This window comes from Lepisosteus oculatus, chromosome 11 (genome assembly GCF_040954835.1).
Source record: "Lepisosteus oculatus isolate fLepOcu1 chromosome 11, fLepOcu1.hap2, whole genome shotgun sequence".
Taxonomy (NCBI): domain Eukaryota; kingdom Metazoa; phylum Chordata; class Actinopteri; order Semionotiformes; family Lepisosteidae; genus Lepisosteus; species Lepisosteus oculatus.
Genome location: NC_090706.1, coordinates 11843910 through 11864889, shown reverse-complemented (window position 1 = coordinate 11864889; position 20980 = coordinate 11843910). Strand labels below are relative to the sequence as shown.

Below are 20980 nucleotides of genomic sequence, written 5' to 3'. Positions count from 1 at the left end.
GAGGGGAGTCCCCATTACCTGTAAAGCACTTTGAGTGGAGTGTCCAGAAAAGTGCTATGTAAGTGTAAGCAATTATAATTATTAATTATATAGGGAGGAGGAATGTCTGTGGGTCATCCTGGGATTAATGGGCTCATACATGTTAACCAGATAATTAAATAGGACCCCTCTGCTTATGGCACCTTCGTCCATGTGGACAGAAGACAGAGCTTGGCAGGAAGGTACCATTTTTGAGAGTGTTGCTGAGCAACGCCACAGTATAAGATATCAGGCATTGTTAGCAGTTAGCAAAGTGTTTTTCAGAATACTGTGAACGCGTTCAAGTTATGACTCAATCTGTTTCCCAGTAGCACTATACTGTAATCAGCACTGAACAGATGAAAAATCGCTGTTCTCAGAAGGATCCTGTATTTAACCTGTGGAACCTATTTGGATCACTGGAGGAGATGTTATCTTTTGTGTCCAGACATCATCTGATTAAAAAAAATCAAAAGGCTATGAAATTCAAAGGTTGCTTTCAACAAAACAAAAATCAGATATATACCAACAGTTGTGAAACGTGTAGTGTTTACAGCACAAAAGAATGAGAGCACATTCAGCTCCATGCTTGACTGATAAATCAGATATGGGAATGTAAGAAAGGTTACAAATGGGAAGAAAGCATCTGTCGCATCTAGGCCATTTGTTTGCTAGTTTCAAATTGATCTGAGGATCTCATCCAGCTTGAAAGAAACCAGGGTATTGGGTTTAACAACATGGCTAGGTCGTTTATCACAAACACCCACAACCCTTTGTGTGCCTCCTGTTCTCAGTTTAAATGCACAATCATCCCTATAGTCTCAAATTCTCTCCCTGTGCTCAACAAGTACGGAATGCACAACCCATTTCACTGTTGAAACTGAAGAACTTCACGGGGTTCTCTCTTCCAAAGCTTTTGAGGATTTTGAGAGTCTGAATCAGGTCTCAGTCTTCTCAGGAATGGAGCTGGTCTCTCTTCTCTGAACTCATTCCAAAGTAGCAATGTTTTATAATGTGTGGCTGAAAGTGTACACAAATTGCACACCTCATTCTACATTTTATTCTAAATGAGGTCTGACTAGTATATTGTACAATTTGAACAAAATATCCCTTGATTCAAACTCGGGGCTTTACACTACATAGCCTGTGGTTCTATCTGCCTTTTTATTTCTTCCTCACATTTTCTAGACGGTGAAAATGATATGGCAACACCCGCAAGGCACAGCAGGCGTAGAATGTGGAAGTTCCCGGCTTTGTGAGCTTTTATTCTGACGTTCGCTGTCGAAATTGCACAACAGCAAATTCCTTCCTGGTTGGCTGGTTGCTACAGGTGGTTTGCAGCCCTCACACATAAACAAACAATTGTTTCATCTCCTTTTGTTTCTCTTGTTGTATTATATACACAGTGGGGTGCTGAACCAGCTAATGCTTGCTTTTTTTAGAGCAGCCTTAAAGCAAAAGAAAAGGACTTCCACTGATATTCCCAGCATAAATAAAGTGATCCTTTAGTTGGAGCAAAAGACTGGTGCAGTGGTTAGTAGCATTGCTGAAATGCTGACCAGTGGCCCTGGGTTCAGGTCTTGAGTTTGTGTGTTCTCCCCATTTTCGTGTGGGTTTCCTCTGGGTGCTCCAGTTTTCTCCCGCAATCCAAAGACAAAATGGTGGGTTAATTGGCTTCTCAGAAAATTTGTCATGGTCTGTGTGTTTGCGCCTGTTGGTTGCTGTGATGGGCTCCAGCTCCCCTGTGACTCGGTATCGAATAATGTGGTTAGAAGGATCCTTTCGCTGATTTCCTAAACACACAGGATCTTTGTTCAGTCTCCGAGACGTTAACCTAAGCCTACACTCCTGGTCTCATATTGCTAGCAAGAATTTAGAAGTTATCTGTGACTGAGACACCAACAGTCAAGAGATGTATGCTTTCAAGTATTCACGCTAAAAGGCCACCTCGGGCCTTTCTCCTCTTGAGATATTTGTATTATGAAATAATATAAATCTTTAATACATTTGTGAATCACACCGCTGATTCGGATTGTTTCACAGCAGATCAGGTGAGGAAGAGACTAATACCGCCAGCTATTTGCTGCACAGATGTAAAACAAGTAAATGTGTCTGTTCCAGCTGAAAGGCTGAGTCTAATATGGAGAACCTATATGGAAAACCAGGTTGCTACTGTAAATGGTGTTGATGGACCAGTAGGTGGCACTCTTTCCCTCGGGGCAGAATTTCTAAACCAATGTCACTGTTAGGTGACACTGTGCTGTAAAGGGCCCTGCCCTTCTACCAGGTCCTGACTACCTTGTCATTAGAGATCCCGTTGCAGTGTTTAGAATAAGTATGCTAACCCAGCATCCTGGCTTAATTACACTCTGGGTTTGTACAATGTGGGCACCATTGAGTTCACCATTCATTCAGTGGGTGAAATAATTCCTCGCTTCTCTTCCTCACCTGATCTACTGTGCAGTGGGGCTGCAGGCGCAGAAAGGCAGCCATTTGTCACACAGATGGGTTTACACTCTTCTGTGTATGAAACACTTGAGATCCTTCAGGATGAAAAGTGCCACAGCAGTGCAAGCAGTTATTATCAATCGGATTGAGAGTTGATTAATTTCACTCAAGACCCTGAACGTCCCAACGTTGTAGTTCTGTTCTTCTTCACGGCGTCAAAGAGTGTTTGTTCCAAGGATACAAGCATGAGCCATGGACGATTTACGTCCGTGTCCGAATGAAACATTGATTGGAAAAGATCTTTGCAACAACCGCAGATTCAGCTGTTCCTTGCCGCCTCTGGGACTCCAGATTAAATCACAGTAATGCAGGTGGTGACAGATTGACTGCGCTGAGCTGAAGCAACTGTGGAGTTTGAAGACAATGCAGCAATGCAGGAGGACATGCCCACCCCACATATCCACCCATCCATCCATCCATTTTCCAACCACTTCTTCCGATCCAGGGTCGTGGGGAGCTGGAACCTATCCCAGCAAGCAACAGGTACAAGGTGGGGTGGACCAGTCCATCACGCCAGTCCATCACACACAGACAGGCAGACACACCAGGGTCGGTTTTCACAGAAGCCAATTATGTCCTTGGACTCCGGGAGGAAACCCATGCAAACACAGGGGGAACATACAAACTCCACGCAGACAGCTTCCCAGGTCAGGGCACTGTGAGGCAGCAGTATTAACCACTTTGCCAACGTGCCTCACCTACATCACACATTTCGTCTTTAAGGTTAATTTCTTAGACTCCACCACAGCCTCATATGCATGAATCATTAGGGTGATTTGCAATGCACTTACAGTAGATATCACACAGCTTTTGATGTTCCTAGGTTGTGGAAAGCCCTTCACCCAACAAATTACGCTATCCTGACTACATGGGTGCTGTTCATTCTCACCTTAAAACACACCTTTTAATAGATAGCTTTTTTTTTTCAAATGGTTACAGTTTCATCTTTAATCTTATTCATTATATCACTCTCCTCTGCTTTATGCAATTATTTTATTATCAGCTCTTGAGTTCTATATGTGAGCTTTCTGTGTGCTACACATGTCTTGAATGGCTTATTTTAAAGACCCTGACATATTGATTAATGTTATTTATTATTGCTCAGGTATAGCCTGACAGACTTCTTGATTTAAAAGGGAAAGTTGGATAAGCAAAACTAAGGGCTTTGGTAGTACAGTCAGGCATGTGGCCTCTCTTTCTTCAAGAAACTATGTATCTTTGGCATAAACCTCACCTGAAACTGGCTTATTGCAATAGAATGATTGTGCCCACACTGTGTTTCCTTGGCAACCTCATTACACACTATCACCATTGTTAACATGATAAAGCTGTCGCACCACACTCTTCAAGAACAGACACTGGGAAACAAAGTTCTACCAAAAGAAGTAAAATTGATTTTACTTTGCAGCAATTCTCAGCAGTCTTCAGCACTGGTATCATTTTAATTTCAGAAAAATGCCCACATTTTAAAAAAGAGAAAATTGTCATTACTGTTTTTTTTTTAAATATATTATGTATCCTATCCAGGGACTTAAATAGGTTCAAAGGCATTTGTAAAGTAAGGTTTGGAGCAAGAAAATATGCTCAAGTGAAAGAGGCAAAAAAAAGAGTTAATCAATTTCCATTTAAAAATGCAAAGTGAAGCGTTTGCCATGCCTAAGAACCCTGAGAGCTCTCTCCTCTTAAAGACTGACTATAAAACCCAAGGATTCAGGAGTTTAAGACTGTTGTTGGATGTTTTCCATGCCTTCAAAGACTCTGTAGTTGATAATTGCCTTCCAAACGCCCTACGTAACGCCCTACGTCTTCACACGTAGTTAATAAGAGGATAACAAAGCTGCCCCACTTGTCTCGTGGGTTATTGTCACCCTGGTCACAGCTCATTTGTCTCATGTTTTGGATGCTAGTTTACAAAATTTAAAAGTGTCTAATTCCCCTGTAATCATTCACTAATTACCACGATGTCTTTTTGTGTCGGTATTTGTTATAGGCAGACGTGTTCAAGAGAACTTGTGAAACTTTCTGTGTATGGTTGGCACAAGTATCCAGTCAGGCTGAGCTAAAGCAACTTTTGTTGCCGCAGCTTCTGCGACTACTAATGATATCGAACACAGCAGTTGTGTAGTGTGACAGGTGATTGATTTCAGTCTAATGTGCACATATGACAGAATACCAGCTGGAGGAGAGAAGAAAATACTCAGAATAAAGCAAAAGCACGGCGGCTGTGTTCCGGAATCCTGAGGGTTTCGCCCGCATGAGCAGCGTGAAAATTCCACACAAGACCACGCGATGGGCGGTGAATTCCGTCTGCGGAATGATCAAGGTGATAACTGTCACTGCAGACACACGGAGATCATTTTTCAAGGGGACGGTCATTGGCAGCTGGGTGAGGTGTTAAGAGCCGAGCGAGGAAAGGAGGCGATAACGGACCCGAGTTTCAAGAGGTTGCTTATCACTTTAAAAATCTCAAGAGAAACCATATGCTGCTGAACCTGAATCAGATTAATGTGCTGTGTTGCCTCTCTTTCCCAACCAGATACCGTATGTTTTAGATTCCAGGGGGTTAGGAGTTTGCTTTGCGTTGTCTTATTTCTGCCCACCTGTTAATAACAGTTTCATTTCTTCGAATAATCAATTTGTTTATTTGCTACCATTCTCTTCACAACAGATAGCCACCGAGCTCCTTACAGACTACGGTGCTGACATGATTCCCTTGCACATGTGCCATAGGTTTAGAACTGAATGTAACCAACGTATGAAAACGTTTTATAAGAAATGCTGCAGCCTATGTATCTGATCGAATTTTAAGCTAATTCTGTTGACTATTGAATTGTACTGCACTAAAATCCTTAAAAATTAATTTTAATTATTGCTTACACTTATATAGCACTTTTCTGGACACTCCACTCAAAGCACTTTACAGGTAATGGGGACTCCCCTCCACCACCACCAATGTGCAGCATCCACCTGGATGATGCAACGGCAGCCATAGTGCGCCAGAACGCTCACCACACACCAGCTATCAGTGGGGAGGAGAGCAGAGTTATGAAGCCAATTCATAGAGGGGGATTATTGGGAGGCCATGATTGGTAAGGGCCAATGGGAAATTTGGCCAGTACGCCGGGGTTACACCTGGCATCGAGAAACGCCCTGGGATTTTTAATGACCACAGAGAACCAGGACCTCAGTTTTACGTCTCATTCGAAGGATGGCACCTTTTTAGAGTATAGTGTCCCTGTCGCTATACTGGGGCATTAGGATGCACATAGGGTGAGCGTCCCCTGCTGGCCCCACTAACACCTCTTCCAGGAGCAACCTTAATTGTTCTCAGGAGGTCTACCTTCCAGGTCCTGACCAGCCTCACACCAGCGTTGCTTAATAATCGCTCCTTCCTTAATCGGCTTCTTTGGTTTGCAATTCTGTTGAATTAAATTATTTTACTTCCTTTCACCACTGTGATGTATGGCATGTAAGATAAGATAAGATCACTTTATTAGCCATATACAATTCCTTGCATTAGTAATTTGTCTTTTCGCATCATGCACTGCACAGTGCATCATTTTACAGTTCCGCAGTTGTGCTGTGTCATAAGGCACCATCTGAACATGTCATATATGTTATCAACTTGTCAGTAGCTTTTGAAATACATTGGGGAAAAACATTCTCTCGCCTTTGTTGCTAAAAAAATATTACTAGAGGGACTTACCATCTCTTGTTTAAGCTGCGTTTAGCTGAAGAACTGAAGACAAGACAAGGGAAATAAGACTGCATTTTTTACTTCAGCATAAAGGGCCAAGGCATTTGCAAAATGCAAAAGAGGAAGTTGGTGTTTCTCCTTGTTTTTCATCTCTTCCCATGGAGTCCTGGGGACATCCCCATTAAAGATTTTTTAGGGTGATTAATCTTGGAGAACTGGTTATCTTGGATGATGGATGAACCATGTATTGACAGAGGCTCTGTCGCTTGGTAACTTTTAAAAGACTCATTTTATCATTCAGAACCATGTGAGTGAGCAAAACAAGTCGAAAAGGCTCATTTCTCAAGCCCTACAGAAATGGCAGAGGTTTTTTCTCAGTGACACAGTAATGTTCTTGTCTGCTCTGCCGTTTTTTCCGGTGGTATTCTGGGCGTGTGCGCTCAGGGGCCACGTCCAGCAGCCCCTGGGGTGTGTGAAACCGCAGCTGAGAATTCCCGAGGCGGGCACAGTTTGTTTTTAGAGCTCAGCTCGCCCGAGGTTGGCAACACGGTTTCCTAGCGATCCGAGCTCGGGGAAACCAGGCAAATGTGCAGAACGAGGCACGTGGAGAATGTCTTCCGGCTCTCAGCAGTTCAATCCATCAGCGCTGTGGAATTGCAGAGATCTTGGAATGGCTTAATTGCCCAGTCTCAGTGAGTCAGTGAGTGCACAGCAATGCTGGCTACACTATTCCATTGAGATGAAGAATCTTAGGACTCTCATGAAGTTAGTGGCGGGCTAGAAAACATCTGTAACATAGGCTCTGAAATCCATGTGATCTGTTGTAATCTGTAGACTTACTCACGAACAGCTGGAGATGTGAGTTGCTTGACACAGGCAAGTGGTTAATACTATCTGTGTCAAAGGCTGAAAAGCTGGCTCTTTGGAAATGAATCTGTTGTCCAGGAAAATTTCCCTGCAAAATCATTACTGGAAATGCTCCTGTGGTCTGGCTGCTAAGTCTCCGTCTCTTCTAAATGTTTATTGCAGATATGATAGCAGCTCATAGTGAAGTGAGCTCCCAGTGAAAGAGTGGAAAGGCATCTTGGAGTGCATATGATTCATCAGAAACCATGACAAATCAGGTGAAATGCCTGCCATTAGCAACACAAAACCCTGGTCAGCACATGATTAGAGCATGTTTAATGTTTAGTCGTAATAATGTTGCATAACGCACTGGCACTGCTTGTATTCACTTCAGAGGCCATGACCATTTTTCCACCCATCCATTTTTTTAATGCGCTTTATCCAATACAGGGTCACTGGGGAGCTAGGGCCTATCGCCCGTCCATCACAGGGCACACATGGACACAAAAATGTAGATACTCTTATTCCAGAAGCCAATTAACCTACCAGTATGTGGGAGGAAACCGGCGCACCCGTAGTAAACTCAAGCTGACTCCAGACATACTGAAATTAAATATTACAATTAAGGGGGATGCTTTCCGTATTAACATGACATCTTATAAAAGGGCAAAATCTGACTTTCCTAAAGCCAGAAATTGTAACCAGGATTTGTAGCCAATGGCACTGGGTGCCAGTGACAGGGCACACAGTGTCTCATCGACTATCCACATCAGCCACCCCACAGACTCCTCCCTCCCCCAGTGATGGGGTGACTGATTTACAGCACCTGAGTATCACTGCACCTTTGATATTATCTCCCCACAGAGTTCCCTAACAGCCTGCAAGAAAGGTTATAGGAAATAAAGACTGAGGAAGCACCTGGCCCAGTAACTTCCTGTCTGAAGTGTGGTGGGGATCAACCTGCTGCAGTTATTATAGATATTTTTAATAGTTAAGGTTCACAGACAGTGTTCTGTTGTTAAAATGTGCTGCATACTTGATTTCCTTTTGGATCACACCAATTCTGTAAAAAAATCATAAAAACCTATTACACTAAACACTGGTGCCTCTCAAGGCTGGGTAGTTCCTCCACTGTTATTCTCTCTGTTCACAAATACCTCCGTGTCTATTCATGGCTCTGGACAGACATTAACATTAGCTCCTGATACTGTTGGAGGGAGATTGGTTATGAGTGCTAATGAACTTGAATACTGTGCTGAGGTTGAACACCCGGGCACATTGGTGTTCAGAAAACACTGTGGAACTTAATGTTGAGCAGATGAAAGAAATCATCATTGACAGCAGAAGGAAAAAGAGCTTCTGCAGCACAGCTGGTCACAAAGGGTCTGTAGGGATGTCTGATGAGTACAGGTTTCTTGGTACAATCATGTCCCACATTGTGAAGTGGAAGTTAAAACTAAGGTTATTGTATAAAAAGGACAATAGTGTATGTTCTTCCTCAGCTGTTGTTGTGATCCAGGATATTATAACTCAGTTTTATCAGCTGTTATTGAGAGTGTGCTGTTCTCTGTCTGTAATACATCTTAACATCATGAAAATCACCTAGAGAACATTGTCTAGTCAGTACATGAAGCTGGGATTTGCCATCTCCTGCCAGGCTGTATAGTGATTGGTCTCTTAGCAAGGCTGGTTCAGTGTTATTGATCCTTCTAGTCCTGCTGATCACCTGTGTCAGCTTTTACCATCTGAAAGTGGTCCTGACTGACTGTGTGGCACACAAGGGTGTCTCTGAATGCCCTCTGCTGACTCCTCCATCAAAATAAGTTGTGTTGAGTGGCGACTTCCATGGAACAGAATGCCAGCTATTTTGTAGGAGCCAGTGCCTTGGAAACCATCAAAAAATGGCTTAAATAAATAACAACCAGCCATCAGATGAGCACAACAGTTGAATGGCCATCTCTAATCTTCAGCCTGTCGGTGTTCATAAGCAACAGCAGAGTACTGTTATGTCCAGTGTTTCCCTGATAAAAACGTCAAGCATCTTCAGTAGGCTGTGCATGATGCAGTACTGCAGTATTTGTGACTGTTCCCTATTAGGTTGGGTGTTGTGTATCTGTCACATAGGCTGCCTCAAACTTGCAAAGATTTCTGCTGTAAGAAATGGAAGCTGTTGGTATCAAGGCTGAAGACTGGAAGTCTCTTGGAGGTGTCACCAGGAATGCATACAAACACACAGCGAGAGTTGGCTCCTCTGACTTCTCAGGAACATCTCAATGCAGATTTCACTACTGTGAGAAGCAGATCACATCTCTCCAGGATGAGCTCCTTCTGCCACTCAAGAAGGGCCTGAAGAACAGCATTCCCATTGTCTCCCTTGACAGATACCATGTGCCACTCTGGCAACATAAAGGACAGACTACTCTATGAATGTTTCAGAGAGATGTGGAGTCAGTCTTAATGACCTACAGACTAGTTCTATTCTCTACTGGCTTCACCTCTTTAATAAAGTGTACTGAGCAGCATTTAAGTGATACCAGAAATCTTGATTATAGTCAGAACAAATTGTCAGCTGTAATTGGAATGGACAACATTCAAGAGATGACCAGGATGCTTTATTTCTATGTTTCAGTGAAATAGCTCAAAAACATAGCTTAACGTATTTCATTATACAATTACAGAAAAGAAAACATTTAAATATTAACAATATTTTACTTATGGGAGTACTACTGCAAACATAATAAGATTTTTAAAATTACTTTTCAGTGCATTGGCATTATATTACAACTAGTGGTAATTACAATAACAGTAACATCAAGAGCCCTACCTACACACAATCCCAGTTGAATTATCTAGTTTCTTTACAATTATATACTACCAGAACAACTTCACTCTTCTTCATTAGCATCTACATCAGACCCTGCCTGACACACACGCAGATTCACGCTACCAGATCCTGCTGCGTTTGTGTTTTCTTTCTCAAGAGGCTTACTGTTTTAGAAAGTCTGGGCTCTGTGATGCGCCTACAGTATTTTGTAATGAATTCCTCATGAAATGCTCTAAAGCAAATGGCAGAAAGCTCAGTGTGTTCAGACAGAGATGAGCAAACAAAGCACCTTGTGTTCCTTTAGTGAGAAAGGGGGCAGTCTGGACGATGTCCCTTTGTGTGTGTCACACTTTCTCTTAGACTTAGAAACAAAGAGAGAAGCTCGAACTTTAACAGGCATAAAGAAGAAGAACATGCAGTAGAAACACATACACAGTCTCAATTATAAATACTATGATAATAGGTAATGATACAGATAATTTGAAGAAAAGGCTGTACTGGCTAGGTTTACCAAGGACAGTGGCTACATCCAGCTACAGTGTTTTTATTATTGCTCTGAGAAAGAATATTTACAGCTCAAGGAAGTGGGTAATCCATTGGAAGTTTTTTTAATAAACAAAAAGTCACCATAAATGGTGTCAATAACCGTTATGTCTATAATCTACTAGAACTCATTTAACAATCAGTGAAGTGTTGTTTTCATTAAGTGTTTTTTCTTATTGGAAATTAAACAATCGCATGCATCCAGTCTGTGACTGTGGTCATCCTATTGTTACATAAGGAATCAATTAGAGAAATCAGTGCTGTGATCTGTTTATCAGCAGCAGTGTTGCAAGCCTTATCTTGTTAGAAGTTAAGCTAGGCTGGGCCTGGGCAGTACTAGCCTGAGAGACCTCTAAGGGAAAGCAGGTTGCTGCTGAAAGTGGTGTTGGTTAACCAGTAGGTGGTGCTCTTCACTCTAGCTCATGCTCCAGGATGTTTTATCATTTTAGGTGATACATTAAACCAAGTATTCCACAGAACTGTTTTGAAGAATTTGTGATATTAACCATTATACAATGTCTTTGGCAATGTGGCCTCCTTAAAGGTCCCTCTTCATACAACTGGTGGAGAAAGTTCACAAGATCTGCTGTTACCATGGAAACTAAATGATACAGAAAGTTCATTTTGTCAAGACCTTCAGTTACATCACATCTGGAGAGTTGAGCATCAGGAGATTCAGTCAGAGCGACACACAATAACTCAGTGGTATGGCTAGGGTTTAAACTAAGAATCCTTGGGCTCATGCCACTTGCCTTAACCACTAGGCCACGCAGGAACTCCTTCATGAAAGGATCTTATTCAATACAGCCCTCCTTAATGCATAATAATATGCTTTAGGAATCAGGCCCTTAGTCTAGAAGCACTAGGAGACGAGGTCAGATGGAGAGTGAAGCAAGACTATCATCTTGTGTGTGAAGGATTTTGCCTTAAACTGAAAACATATGACACAGTTTCACAGAACATCTGTAAAATAAAATCTGGAATATACAGTAATACTACAGCAAACAGGGCATTTTTGTGTGTGCAAGATGAAAACTGAAGCAACAGAAAAGAAAAATAATTCACCTCCAGTGAATGAAAAATAAACTGTATGTTTGCATAGCAAGTATTGGCAGGTGAATACAGACACTAAATAATTAAGTGTAATCAGTATTGCTCGTTAAATTACAATAATTCAACAACTCTCTTTTCGAACTTTTCTGAACACTGTTTCATCCTAGGAAGCTGGAAGTTGTTAATTTAACAAGCTTGAAACACAGTGTGCTAACACTTCTAACTCTATGAAAATTGGTGGAGTATTAACTTAGTGAATATGTTACTGTTGGTGGTCGAGTGCCACTGGTTTGGTCTGTGATGGCATGTGATTGAATGGTTTACTGTCTTTTTTGGAGCCCACTGTTACCTGTGCTGTAGCTATGGGATCACAATCAGGTAAGCAGAACACAAACTGGAACTCTGGGTCATAGGTTGGACTTTCATCTTCTGCCCTTGTTTTGAAAATCCTAATTTGAGAACGAGCAGACAGGGCCAGATCTCTTTGTATTGTCTCAATGGCTCCCTTTCAGATGCATATGACACAAAAACAAGGGACGTGTCTTTGACTGTTTCTCCATTATCACCTTAATTAATACCAGATTATCACAACCCCAGTCTTGGAAGCCATGTAGAATCTTTAATGTGGTCTATATCTGTTTCTCCACCCGCTCTGAAATGGTCTCTTGGTTGGAGGGTTTCTGCTGCATATCTGACTCCTGGCTGCCCTCCATGTAGCTTCTCTGCCCCCGGCACCAACTCAGGACCTTCAGCATCACGCGGCGCATGTCCCTGCTCCGCAGGGCATAGATGAGCGGGTTGACGCTGGAGTTGACGAGACACAGGGTGCTCCAGAAGGCAAAGGCCCTCTTCTGCTCCCTGCTCAGGCAGTGGAAAAAATCGACGATCATGAAGGCCAGAACTGGGAACCAGCAGGTGACCAGGATGGCCAAGATCAGGCTGAACATCCTGGCCAGGCGGATGTCCATCCTCATTCGAACGTGTCCCGGGCGGATGCTGTGCTTGGCCATGTAGACCACGTGCTTGTGGGCCTTCCAGAGGATGTGGATGTAGGCATAGATGATGAGCACCAGGAGGAACATCACAAGAATTATCCAACAGGCCAAGTAGCTGTGGTCCACATAGGGGAAGAGCTGAGAGCAGGGACGGTCCATTGTCTTACAATTCCAGCCCAGGGGGGGGAGGAAGGCGATGAATATGGTGGTCATCCAAAGGGCGGTGAGGCAGGCCAAGGCCCTCCTTCTGGTCAGGATGGTCTTGTACTCGGAGGGTCTGTGCATGCAGATATAGCGGTCAAGGGCCGTCAGGAGCAGGCTGCCCACGGAGGAGGTGAAAGACAGGGTGACTCCGCCGAGCTTGAACAGGTAGACTTCTGCATTGTCGGTGCGCTCGAAGAGGTGGAAATCCAAGAAGCTGATGGTGAAGAACAAGCTGGCGAAGACGTCGGCCAGTGCCAAGCTGCTGATGAAGAGGTAGGAGGGCTTCCGCCGCAGCGCTGGGGTGAAGAAGATGAGGCAGAGAACCAGCACGTTCTCCAGGAAGGTCAGAGGCCCAGCGAAGAAGCAGATGGTACTAATCACGGTCTTCTCCCTCTTCTCCAGGACCATGTAACACTGGAGCCCTGGGCATGGCCCATCCTCTGGACTGTTGACGTAAAACGGACAGCAGACACTGATGTTGCTTTTCCACACTGTAGAGCAGTTGTCTACCTCCTCCATCGTGGCCACACGCCCAGTCAAACCCGTACAGCTTTCAGAAGATCTGGGTGACTGGCACCACCCATCACGAAACAATTGTGAGAAGACAGACTTCTTGGAGCTCTTGAGCCTGCATAGGGAGAGAAAAGAAACCCATCTAATGATCTGCTTGGATTTACTCATCCATCCATTTTCTAACTGCTTCGTCCAATTCAGAGTTGCAGGGGAGCCAGAGTCTATCTGAGCAAGAAACAGGCACAAGGCAGGGTACATCCTGGAGGGGACGCCAGTGCATCACAGAGCTGGGTTTATTCATTGTATTATGAATTTAATTCAGTCTGCTTTTTGTATTAGAAGACAAACATTAGTACAGGTGTTAATGAAAACTGCATTACATTTTGTCCCTGCATGAGTGTATAGTATATATAAAACAGAGTGGAGAACATGATCTTTTTTTAATCTTTTTGTTAAATAAATAATCGTGGAACTTGACAAAAACACCAATGTTCCTCTACTCAGGCTAAAATCGGGTCATTCATTTACCAATTGTTACACGACAGGAAAATCCACGGGCTGTGCAGTGGTTAGTATTGCTGCCTGGCAGTACACTGGCTTCAGATCTGGGGTGCTAGCTGTGTGGCGTTCGTGTGTTCTTGCTGGTCTCTTCCGGGTGCTCCGGTTTCCTCCCAAGGTCCAAAGACATGCTGGGGGGTGCTTCTGGCAAAACTGGCCCTGGTGGGAGTGTGTCTGTGGTGAATTGGTGTCCTTTCCACAGTGGGCCCTGCCTTGTGCCCATTGCCAATTGGGGATAGGCTCTGGTTCCCCTGCGAGCCTGAGGTGGATAAAGCAGTTAGAAAACAGATGGCTGGAGAGGGCACATTGGCGCTCTTGTCAAGCAGAGTAAAACCATGGCTTGGGAATCCAACCCCCCCCCCCCCCCGCATCCTCCCCAAAAATAAATGAAAACTGTCAGGTGTGATTTCTGTTTGAGCACCAGTGAGGGTCATGTTAAACTACCTTAGCTGCGTTGTAGAAAAGTTTACAATTTCCAGCAGGTGTGTCACACATTACGACCACAAGATGGCGCTATTCAACATTGACTTGGATGTTCATGGTTTTCTTTGTGCAATATAAAGAATGCAATGTGCCTAGGCGTGATATTTAGCCTCTTTTAGAATTTTAGATTCCTAGGATATTTTTTTTTTAATTCGCACTGCAAATTAATACATGCTTTTTTGTAATCTTGCATTTTTCTTACATGGGGCTCAACAGAACAGTTGCTTCAATGTGATGAAACCGTTCTGCACTTCTGCACAGCATGATTTTACTTAGAAATCTACATAGATGTAAAATATCAATAAGGAGGTGTAAGACAAGAGAAGTGTGAAGATGTGGAAACACTTACCTATGAGCCTCTTCTCTCGAGAGAGATTAAAATCAAATGAGGACAAAGACAAAAACTGTAACACATCCTTGAGTCAGGACAAGTTAACTCCAGCATTACAGCGAAACAGTCAGTCCTGCCTTGTGATCACTTTTGGGAGATGCAGTAGTCCTATCACTGTTGCTGCATTTGGAGGAACCCAAGAACGCTCAGGATATTATTGGCTACTACGTCTACAGCTGTGAGGCCGGGCCAGATAAGGGGCTGACAGTTAACAAGCCAGTTAATGGCAACAGGCACAGCAGCCACCTGCAAGGGAGGATGTATTGGTTGTGGTCAGCAGCACAAAACTATTTTTTTGAATAGGGAGTAAAACATGCTGTCCACAATACCAGTGTAACACCCACTGTTAAATGCTAATTCTAGCCCCACTAATCTCTGTAAGCAGGATCCTACGTGGTTGTTTTTTTCTGGGCAGTGTGTCGGCTACGAGTGGGGTATTTGTGAGGCAGCCCCTGACAGTTGTGGCCCCATCCACAGTTCCACTATGTTTTAGTTAAACACACCGGGCTGTGCTTAATGTGCTCGCCATGACATGGTGAAACTCCTGAGCCTTAGGAGCAGAAGAACTGCGGTGTAACACCCTGTCTGAATAAACCACTCTTCCCCGGAGACAGCTCTCTGTGAACAGGGGCTTCCGCAATCTCTTTTGCAGGGCTTTGACCAGCTTCCATTTTGTCTGAAGTAACGGTTGCATCAGCCAGCCTGTCACTGTGCTACTAACTAAAAAAACCAAACAGCTGAAAGGCAATGCCAGCCGGTTACATTCTCCTTCATCTTCCAGATTGCTGAAACAAAATCTTAATTGAGTTTCTGATTTCAAAGCATATGTTCGTGATTGTCGGATCTAAACCCCCCATGAGTTTGTAGCGACTTTTTAAAGAACATTGCTCAGGGGCTGTGCAGCTCAGACTGAGGACAGGGGGAACATCTGTACACAAAGAGTTGTGGGAAAGTGGAAGAAGCCACCTAGCCAGGCTGTTGATTCTGATTCTTTTGCTTTTTTTCAAAAAAGGCTGGTTGAGATCCTTAGGTCAATTAGCTATTGGGAGCTCAATGGCTCCAATGGTCTTTTCCTGCTTCAAATCGTCTTATAATCACTCAGCAGATTCTTATACTTGGATCTGTTTAATTGCTTTCAGCATCCCTCTTCCCTATTCTCCTTAATTAGGGAGTTCAAAACCTATATTTACTAATAACATTTGTTTAAATACTGTTGGAGGTAATCCTGACCATTTTATTTAGATGAATTGGACACACAACATTTTGAATGCTGTGTTTCTTTCTGGGTATAGAAAGTTTTTTTTAGCAATTTCTGCAACTGAGTATTATATTCTGGCTCTTGTACAGTGTGTCTAACTTCCTCCTGCTTGGTAGGATGCGGTGAGAGAAATCTTAAATCTGCTGTCATTTCTGTCACATGTTGGTATACTGTGGATGAGAGTGGATGAGACTGAAAAAATGAAGAAAGTTGCATTTGTGCAGAATAAATTGCAGACAAATGCATTTTATGGCAGATATATGTTAGATGTCTGGCTGAAACGTCAAGTGTTTGCAATGTCCCGAATAGTATTTCTTGATTAGAACTGAGTATTGCAACATTTTTCCTGCCACAAACTTTCTATGAAAAAGAAAATATTGCAGAAAATAGGCTATACTCTTATTGTCAGTATGCATGATGAACATTGTATTGTTGTCAATTTATTGACAATGTGTTCGGTGTTTTTATTGTGTTGTGCTGTACAACTTATTGCATTGTGTTCACTTCTCAACTTTTTCACATAGTGCACTGAATTATATCCATAACTTTAAGTTCAGATACGGTTGTGGATGTTTCCTTTATCCTTATTAAGCTCTCTAAACTATTTCTTAACATCAGACAAGTACCACCTTTTCTCGCAAAGGGACTCAGTTTCTCATTCTCATAGATGGTGATATTAAGCTTCACAGTGTGATTCAAGACGGAGCTGGACTGCATATATTCTTCATCTGCTTCAGCTCCAGCCGAGAGAGGAGAAGCGTATCTCAGGCTGAGGTCTAACAGACCTTAACTCATTTCCATTTAATGTCCTCTCTGAGCACAGCCTGACCCCAACTCTTTCATTTCTGTCTGACTCAGAATCACACTGTGATTTTTAAACACCTTTCCATTAAAGTATTTGAGCTCATTAAAAAGGTTCAAGCTTTCATTTAAAAAAATGCTTTCATCTTATGTCCAGTTGCAGACAGAGTTCAGGCTTATGTAAGCTGTCACAGTCATTCATTTAACAACTCAGAATGTTCCTGATTTTGAAAGTGAACTTGAGAAATCAAAATGTAGTTTGGTTTGACAGTGAACATATAGTGATTCCACCTCCTTACATTTATACACATGTAAGAGATGATACATTCAAGGCAGGACACCAGCCTATCTAAGGAACACACAGACATAGATACACACACTGACACCAGGGCTAGTTTTCCCACAAAACCAATTAGCCCACTAGCATGTCTTTGGACTGTGGAAGGAAACCAGAGCACCTGGAGGAAATCCATGTGAACAGACAACCTCTACAGCTACACCACCCCAGGAATTGAACCCAGGACCCCAGAGATGTGCTGCAAAGCAGCCATGTTCACCACTACTGCACCATGCTGTCCAAATCAGTGCATCAGTATGGTGACAGGAGATCTGCAGCCTTCCACATGGGTCTTCAGTCCAAGGTCCTGACCGCTTGTTTATTAAAGGTCACTGTTAGGGCACTATAACACTAGAGGTGTTATTCTCAGAGTCCTGGATACATTTCACTCTGTTCTGGTTCAGTCTGATCTAACTACTGGTCCCTCTTTTTTCAGCTGGGGAAGTAATTTTAGTGGCTGTGCAGTGCAAATGACTGATATCACTCAGATCCCTCCAGTGGGTGTGGAACTTCAGTGGGTGTGACACTTTAGAGGGTAAGTTGTGGTTCCCCTCCTGTACTACATGTCCATAGAATTGAAATGCAATATAGAAATATAAATGATTAATCAGTTCCATTAGGCAGGCTGAACCTTACTGAATTATTTTAAGCCCAATTTGATTTTTTCTTATTTGAATGGTCCTTTTAATCACTGTTGATTTATTTGTATATACTGTAGCTGCAACACATTGTGTTGTAGGCTTGTAACTTGTGCAATGCTGTACCCTGGGCTGAGGAGTGCTATGTAAAAACCACCATGACTCAACATTTAACATACTCTACAATACAATGTGTCTGAGGTATCTTAAAGAACTAGAGCTCATTGTAAGATCCTGTGAAGAGAATATGAGATAAAAGTGATTTGATGTTTTGAAAAAACAATGTCAGTAAATCATTCCCAGTTATCTTGACTTGAACAGTTAGCTTGACATAATTGTTGTCTTAAGTGTGTGAAATTATTTTAAAACCAGTTCTAAAACAAGATTCTTCTCATGTTTTGAAGTTCTCAATTCAAGATTTGAACTTTATCTTTTTGAAATGATCTTTGTTAACTTTCATTTACATCATAATTTTTCATGTATCATTTCCCTTTACTTCACACTTTATCTATCATCTTGTTTTTAGACAGATTTATACTCAAGGAAGGAAGAACATACTGGTTACTAACAGAAACATGGACGACAGCCCTTTGCTGGAGGAAGTGGGAAGGTCTTGACAGTTTTTAACATTATTATTATAACCAGTTATAATTTTCTGAAATTCTGCAACTGTTTTTGCACATTTTCCTTTCTGAAAGACATTAAAGAAAAAAATATTAGATTCCTTTCTCAGTCTGTGAAAGTCTGTGACACAATGAAAACCAAAAGAACCGTGTGGTTTCATAGAGATCATCCTTCATCACAGATCTGTGGTCTGTTCATGCATGTTTTCTAGATTTAAGTAGAGACACTGAAACCAGGAGGCCCTGCTATGTCTGTCATGTCTTTTGCTAAATTAGATGCAATCCTAAAAATAAAAGTAAATATTCTACTGTTAATCTAGGTTCACTGCTTTTGTTTCTGTAGCATGAATGAAATATACTTGGACATGTAGATACCAGCGGGAGCTCAGAGCTCAGAGCTCAGTTCTAAACACTGCTTTTATTTAATAAAAACTGGTTCATTTAAGTCTCTCTCCTGACAGACTGAACTCTGAAGCATTAAAGACGTTTTGAGTCTTGAACAACAACATCCCTTCTTCTGAAATATAGAAGAGGACCTGCCATTACAGACCAGTGGGGAGACATGCGTCAGTGAACAAGTTATTTTGAGTTGAAAGCAAAGTGCTGGTGAAAAAGGAAAAAGGGGGGTAGTCTGGTGGCCCCAGAAAGAGTAGTAGGAGGAGAGATTGTTTTGAAATGGCAAAGTATAAGAAAGGAAACCAAGAAGAGTGTCTGCAGCTCAGACCCTGGTGTCTCCCTGCAGCTCAGACCTCAGTGTCTCCCTGCAGCTCAGATGCCAGTGTCTCCCTGCAGCTCAGACCTCTGTGTCTCCCTGTAGCTCAGACCCCTTGGTGTCTCCCTGCAGCTCAGACCCCGGTGTCTCCCTGTAGCTCAGACCCCGGTGTCTCCTTGCAGCTCAGGCCCCAGTGTCTCCCTGCAGCTCAGGCCCCAGTGTCTCCCTGTAGCACAGACCTCTGTGTCTCCCTGTAGCTCAGACCCCGGTGTCTTCCTGAAGCTCAGACCTCAGTGTCTCCCTGCAGCTCAGACCCCAGTGTCTCCCTGCAGCTCAGACCTGTGTCTCCCTTCAGCTCAGACTTTGGTCAAACCAGCTCAGACCATCGGAGAGCCTCCTTCATGAGGTCTGCCATGTGCTAACAAGACCATCTGAGATCTGGACTGTAAGATGTGTCCCAGCTGGAACTGCACTGTGTAATTGTGCTGCCAGGTTCCAGAATGATGCCCTTTGTCTCCAGGAGCTGCCTGCCTCCTCAGAACGGTGGCCAAGACATGCAGGAGACCTGAAGGTCAGACCTTCATCTGGTGCAGACGTAGCTCAGGCAACAACCAATTTGTCTGCTACAATGGCATCCAAACTTGTGAAGCAGCACAAGAATGTACTTGTTAAAAATCTGTCCTGACAATTGAGCTGACATGACATATAATCCATAAATTCACTTTACATGTTGCCTGATCATTTTCTTTCAGCAGTAAAGAAGCAGTGCCTTCGATGATAATTGAAATTTGTTTAAATTAGAGGCTACTTATTCCTGATTAGAAATTGTAAACATATGAAAAAAATGGTCTAGAACATCATCTGTTCTCATGTTTTACCTTCTTTACTTTACTTTGCACATTTCCCAAAGTCTGATTATGCAAAGACAACTATCACATTCAGTGGAAGACTTCAGCTTTGACTGTGTGGTATACTCAGGGCTCTTTTCTATACTTTTGTATTGTTTATGTACTATAAAAACATGAACATTCTCTCAGAGCAGAGTGTTCTCATCAATGCCTTCTATAAGATGTTAGTAGAAACTGTGTTGGTCCTTTATGCTTATAGGAAATCTACATTCAATTCTTAATAATTCTGGGGCTACGTGACAATCCGGGAGTCTTTTATATTCAGCAATTCTTTATACATACATTTAAAAATGCTAAAAAAAATTACAATTCAAAGCAATTCCTAAAATGAATGTTGCAGACAAAAAACTACTTACACAAAAATGAAGAGACAGCACTTTCACAAGACATGCAGTATGTAACTGAGAAATAAAAATAAATGGCCCATTTTCTACCAAATCCTGAATACTAATAGCAAATGACCTGCTAAGGAATTTAATAAAATACAGTCTGAAAGACACAGATTCTTACCGTATATGATTGAGTTTTCGACAAGCCCAGAACTCCTTAGCAAGAATCCTTTTTCCACATATAAACCCTTGCCGCTGAATTTAGCTTGATTACTCCACACCTTTAACAGAACAAGTGTGCTAATGTTTCCTGTGAGCCCAGTGTCTCAGTCTCTCTCTCACTCTCTTCCCCCTCTCTCTCTCCCTGTTGGACGGTGTGTGGGAGCCACACTTCACAAGACCCCTCTGGTTGATACCACAGAGCTCTGCTCTCTCTCTCTCTGCCTCACAAACATTATAATAGCATCACATGGTATTATTGCAGAACCTTTAGTTTAGGGGCCTTATACTATGATTTTAGTAAGGCAGTATGAAGTATAATATATTGCAAACTGTCGGGCAGATTTTAAAACTGGTTCTCCTAGTTATAGAATAATATCCTCCACATCTAAGGGTCTGTAAAGTGTTTATAGTTTTAATTCCACTCTATTGTTTGTGACTGTTTTGCTGTGGTTATAAAATGAGGATGAAAATTCACAATTTGTCATTTTTATCTACTTCCTTCTGCGTGCATAAGAAAAA

At 42.5% G+C, this 20980-nt stretch overlaps 1 protein-coding gene across 2 annotated transcripts; it reads right to left on the bottom strand.

Annotated features, from left to right (window-relative positions):
- Window positions 1-9659: 9659 nt before the first annotated feature.
- cnr2 (cannabinoid receptor 2) lies at window positions 9660-20618 on the bottom strand. 2 transcript variants are annotated; one of them, XM_015348901.2, is made up of 3 exons: window positions 20421-20618; window positions 13730-14018; window positions 9660-13316 (listed from the first exon to the last, which is right to left on the bottom strand). In XM_015348901.2, exon 3 carries the CDS (start codon window positions 13205-13207, stop codon window positions 12119-12121), a length of 1089 nt encoding a protein of 362 aa, XP_015204387.2. In that variant the 5' UTR covers window positions 13208-13316; window positions 13730-14018; window positions 20421-20618; the 3' UTR covers window positions 9660-12118. The 2 variants fall into 2 exon arrangements, with proteins under 2 accessions (XP_015204387.2, XP_006631581.2); XM_006631518.3 differs by lacking the exon at window positions 13730-14018.
- Window positions 20619-20980: the final 362 nt, after the last annotated feature.

Excerpts from the sequence above, each read along its gene's own strand:
- cnr2 (XM_015348901.2), bottom strand. The coding sequence starts at position 13,207 with ATGGAGGAGGTAGACAACTGCTCTACAGTGTGGAAAAGCAACATCAGT.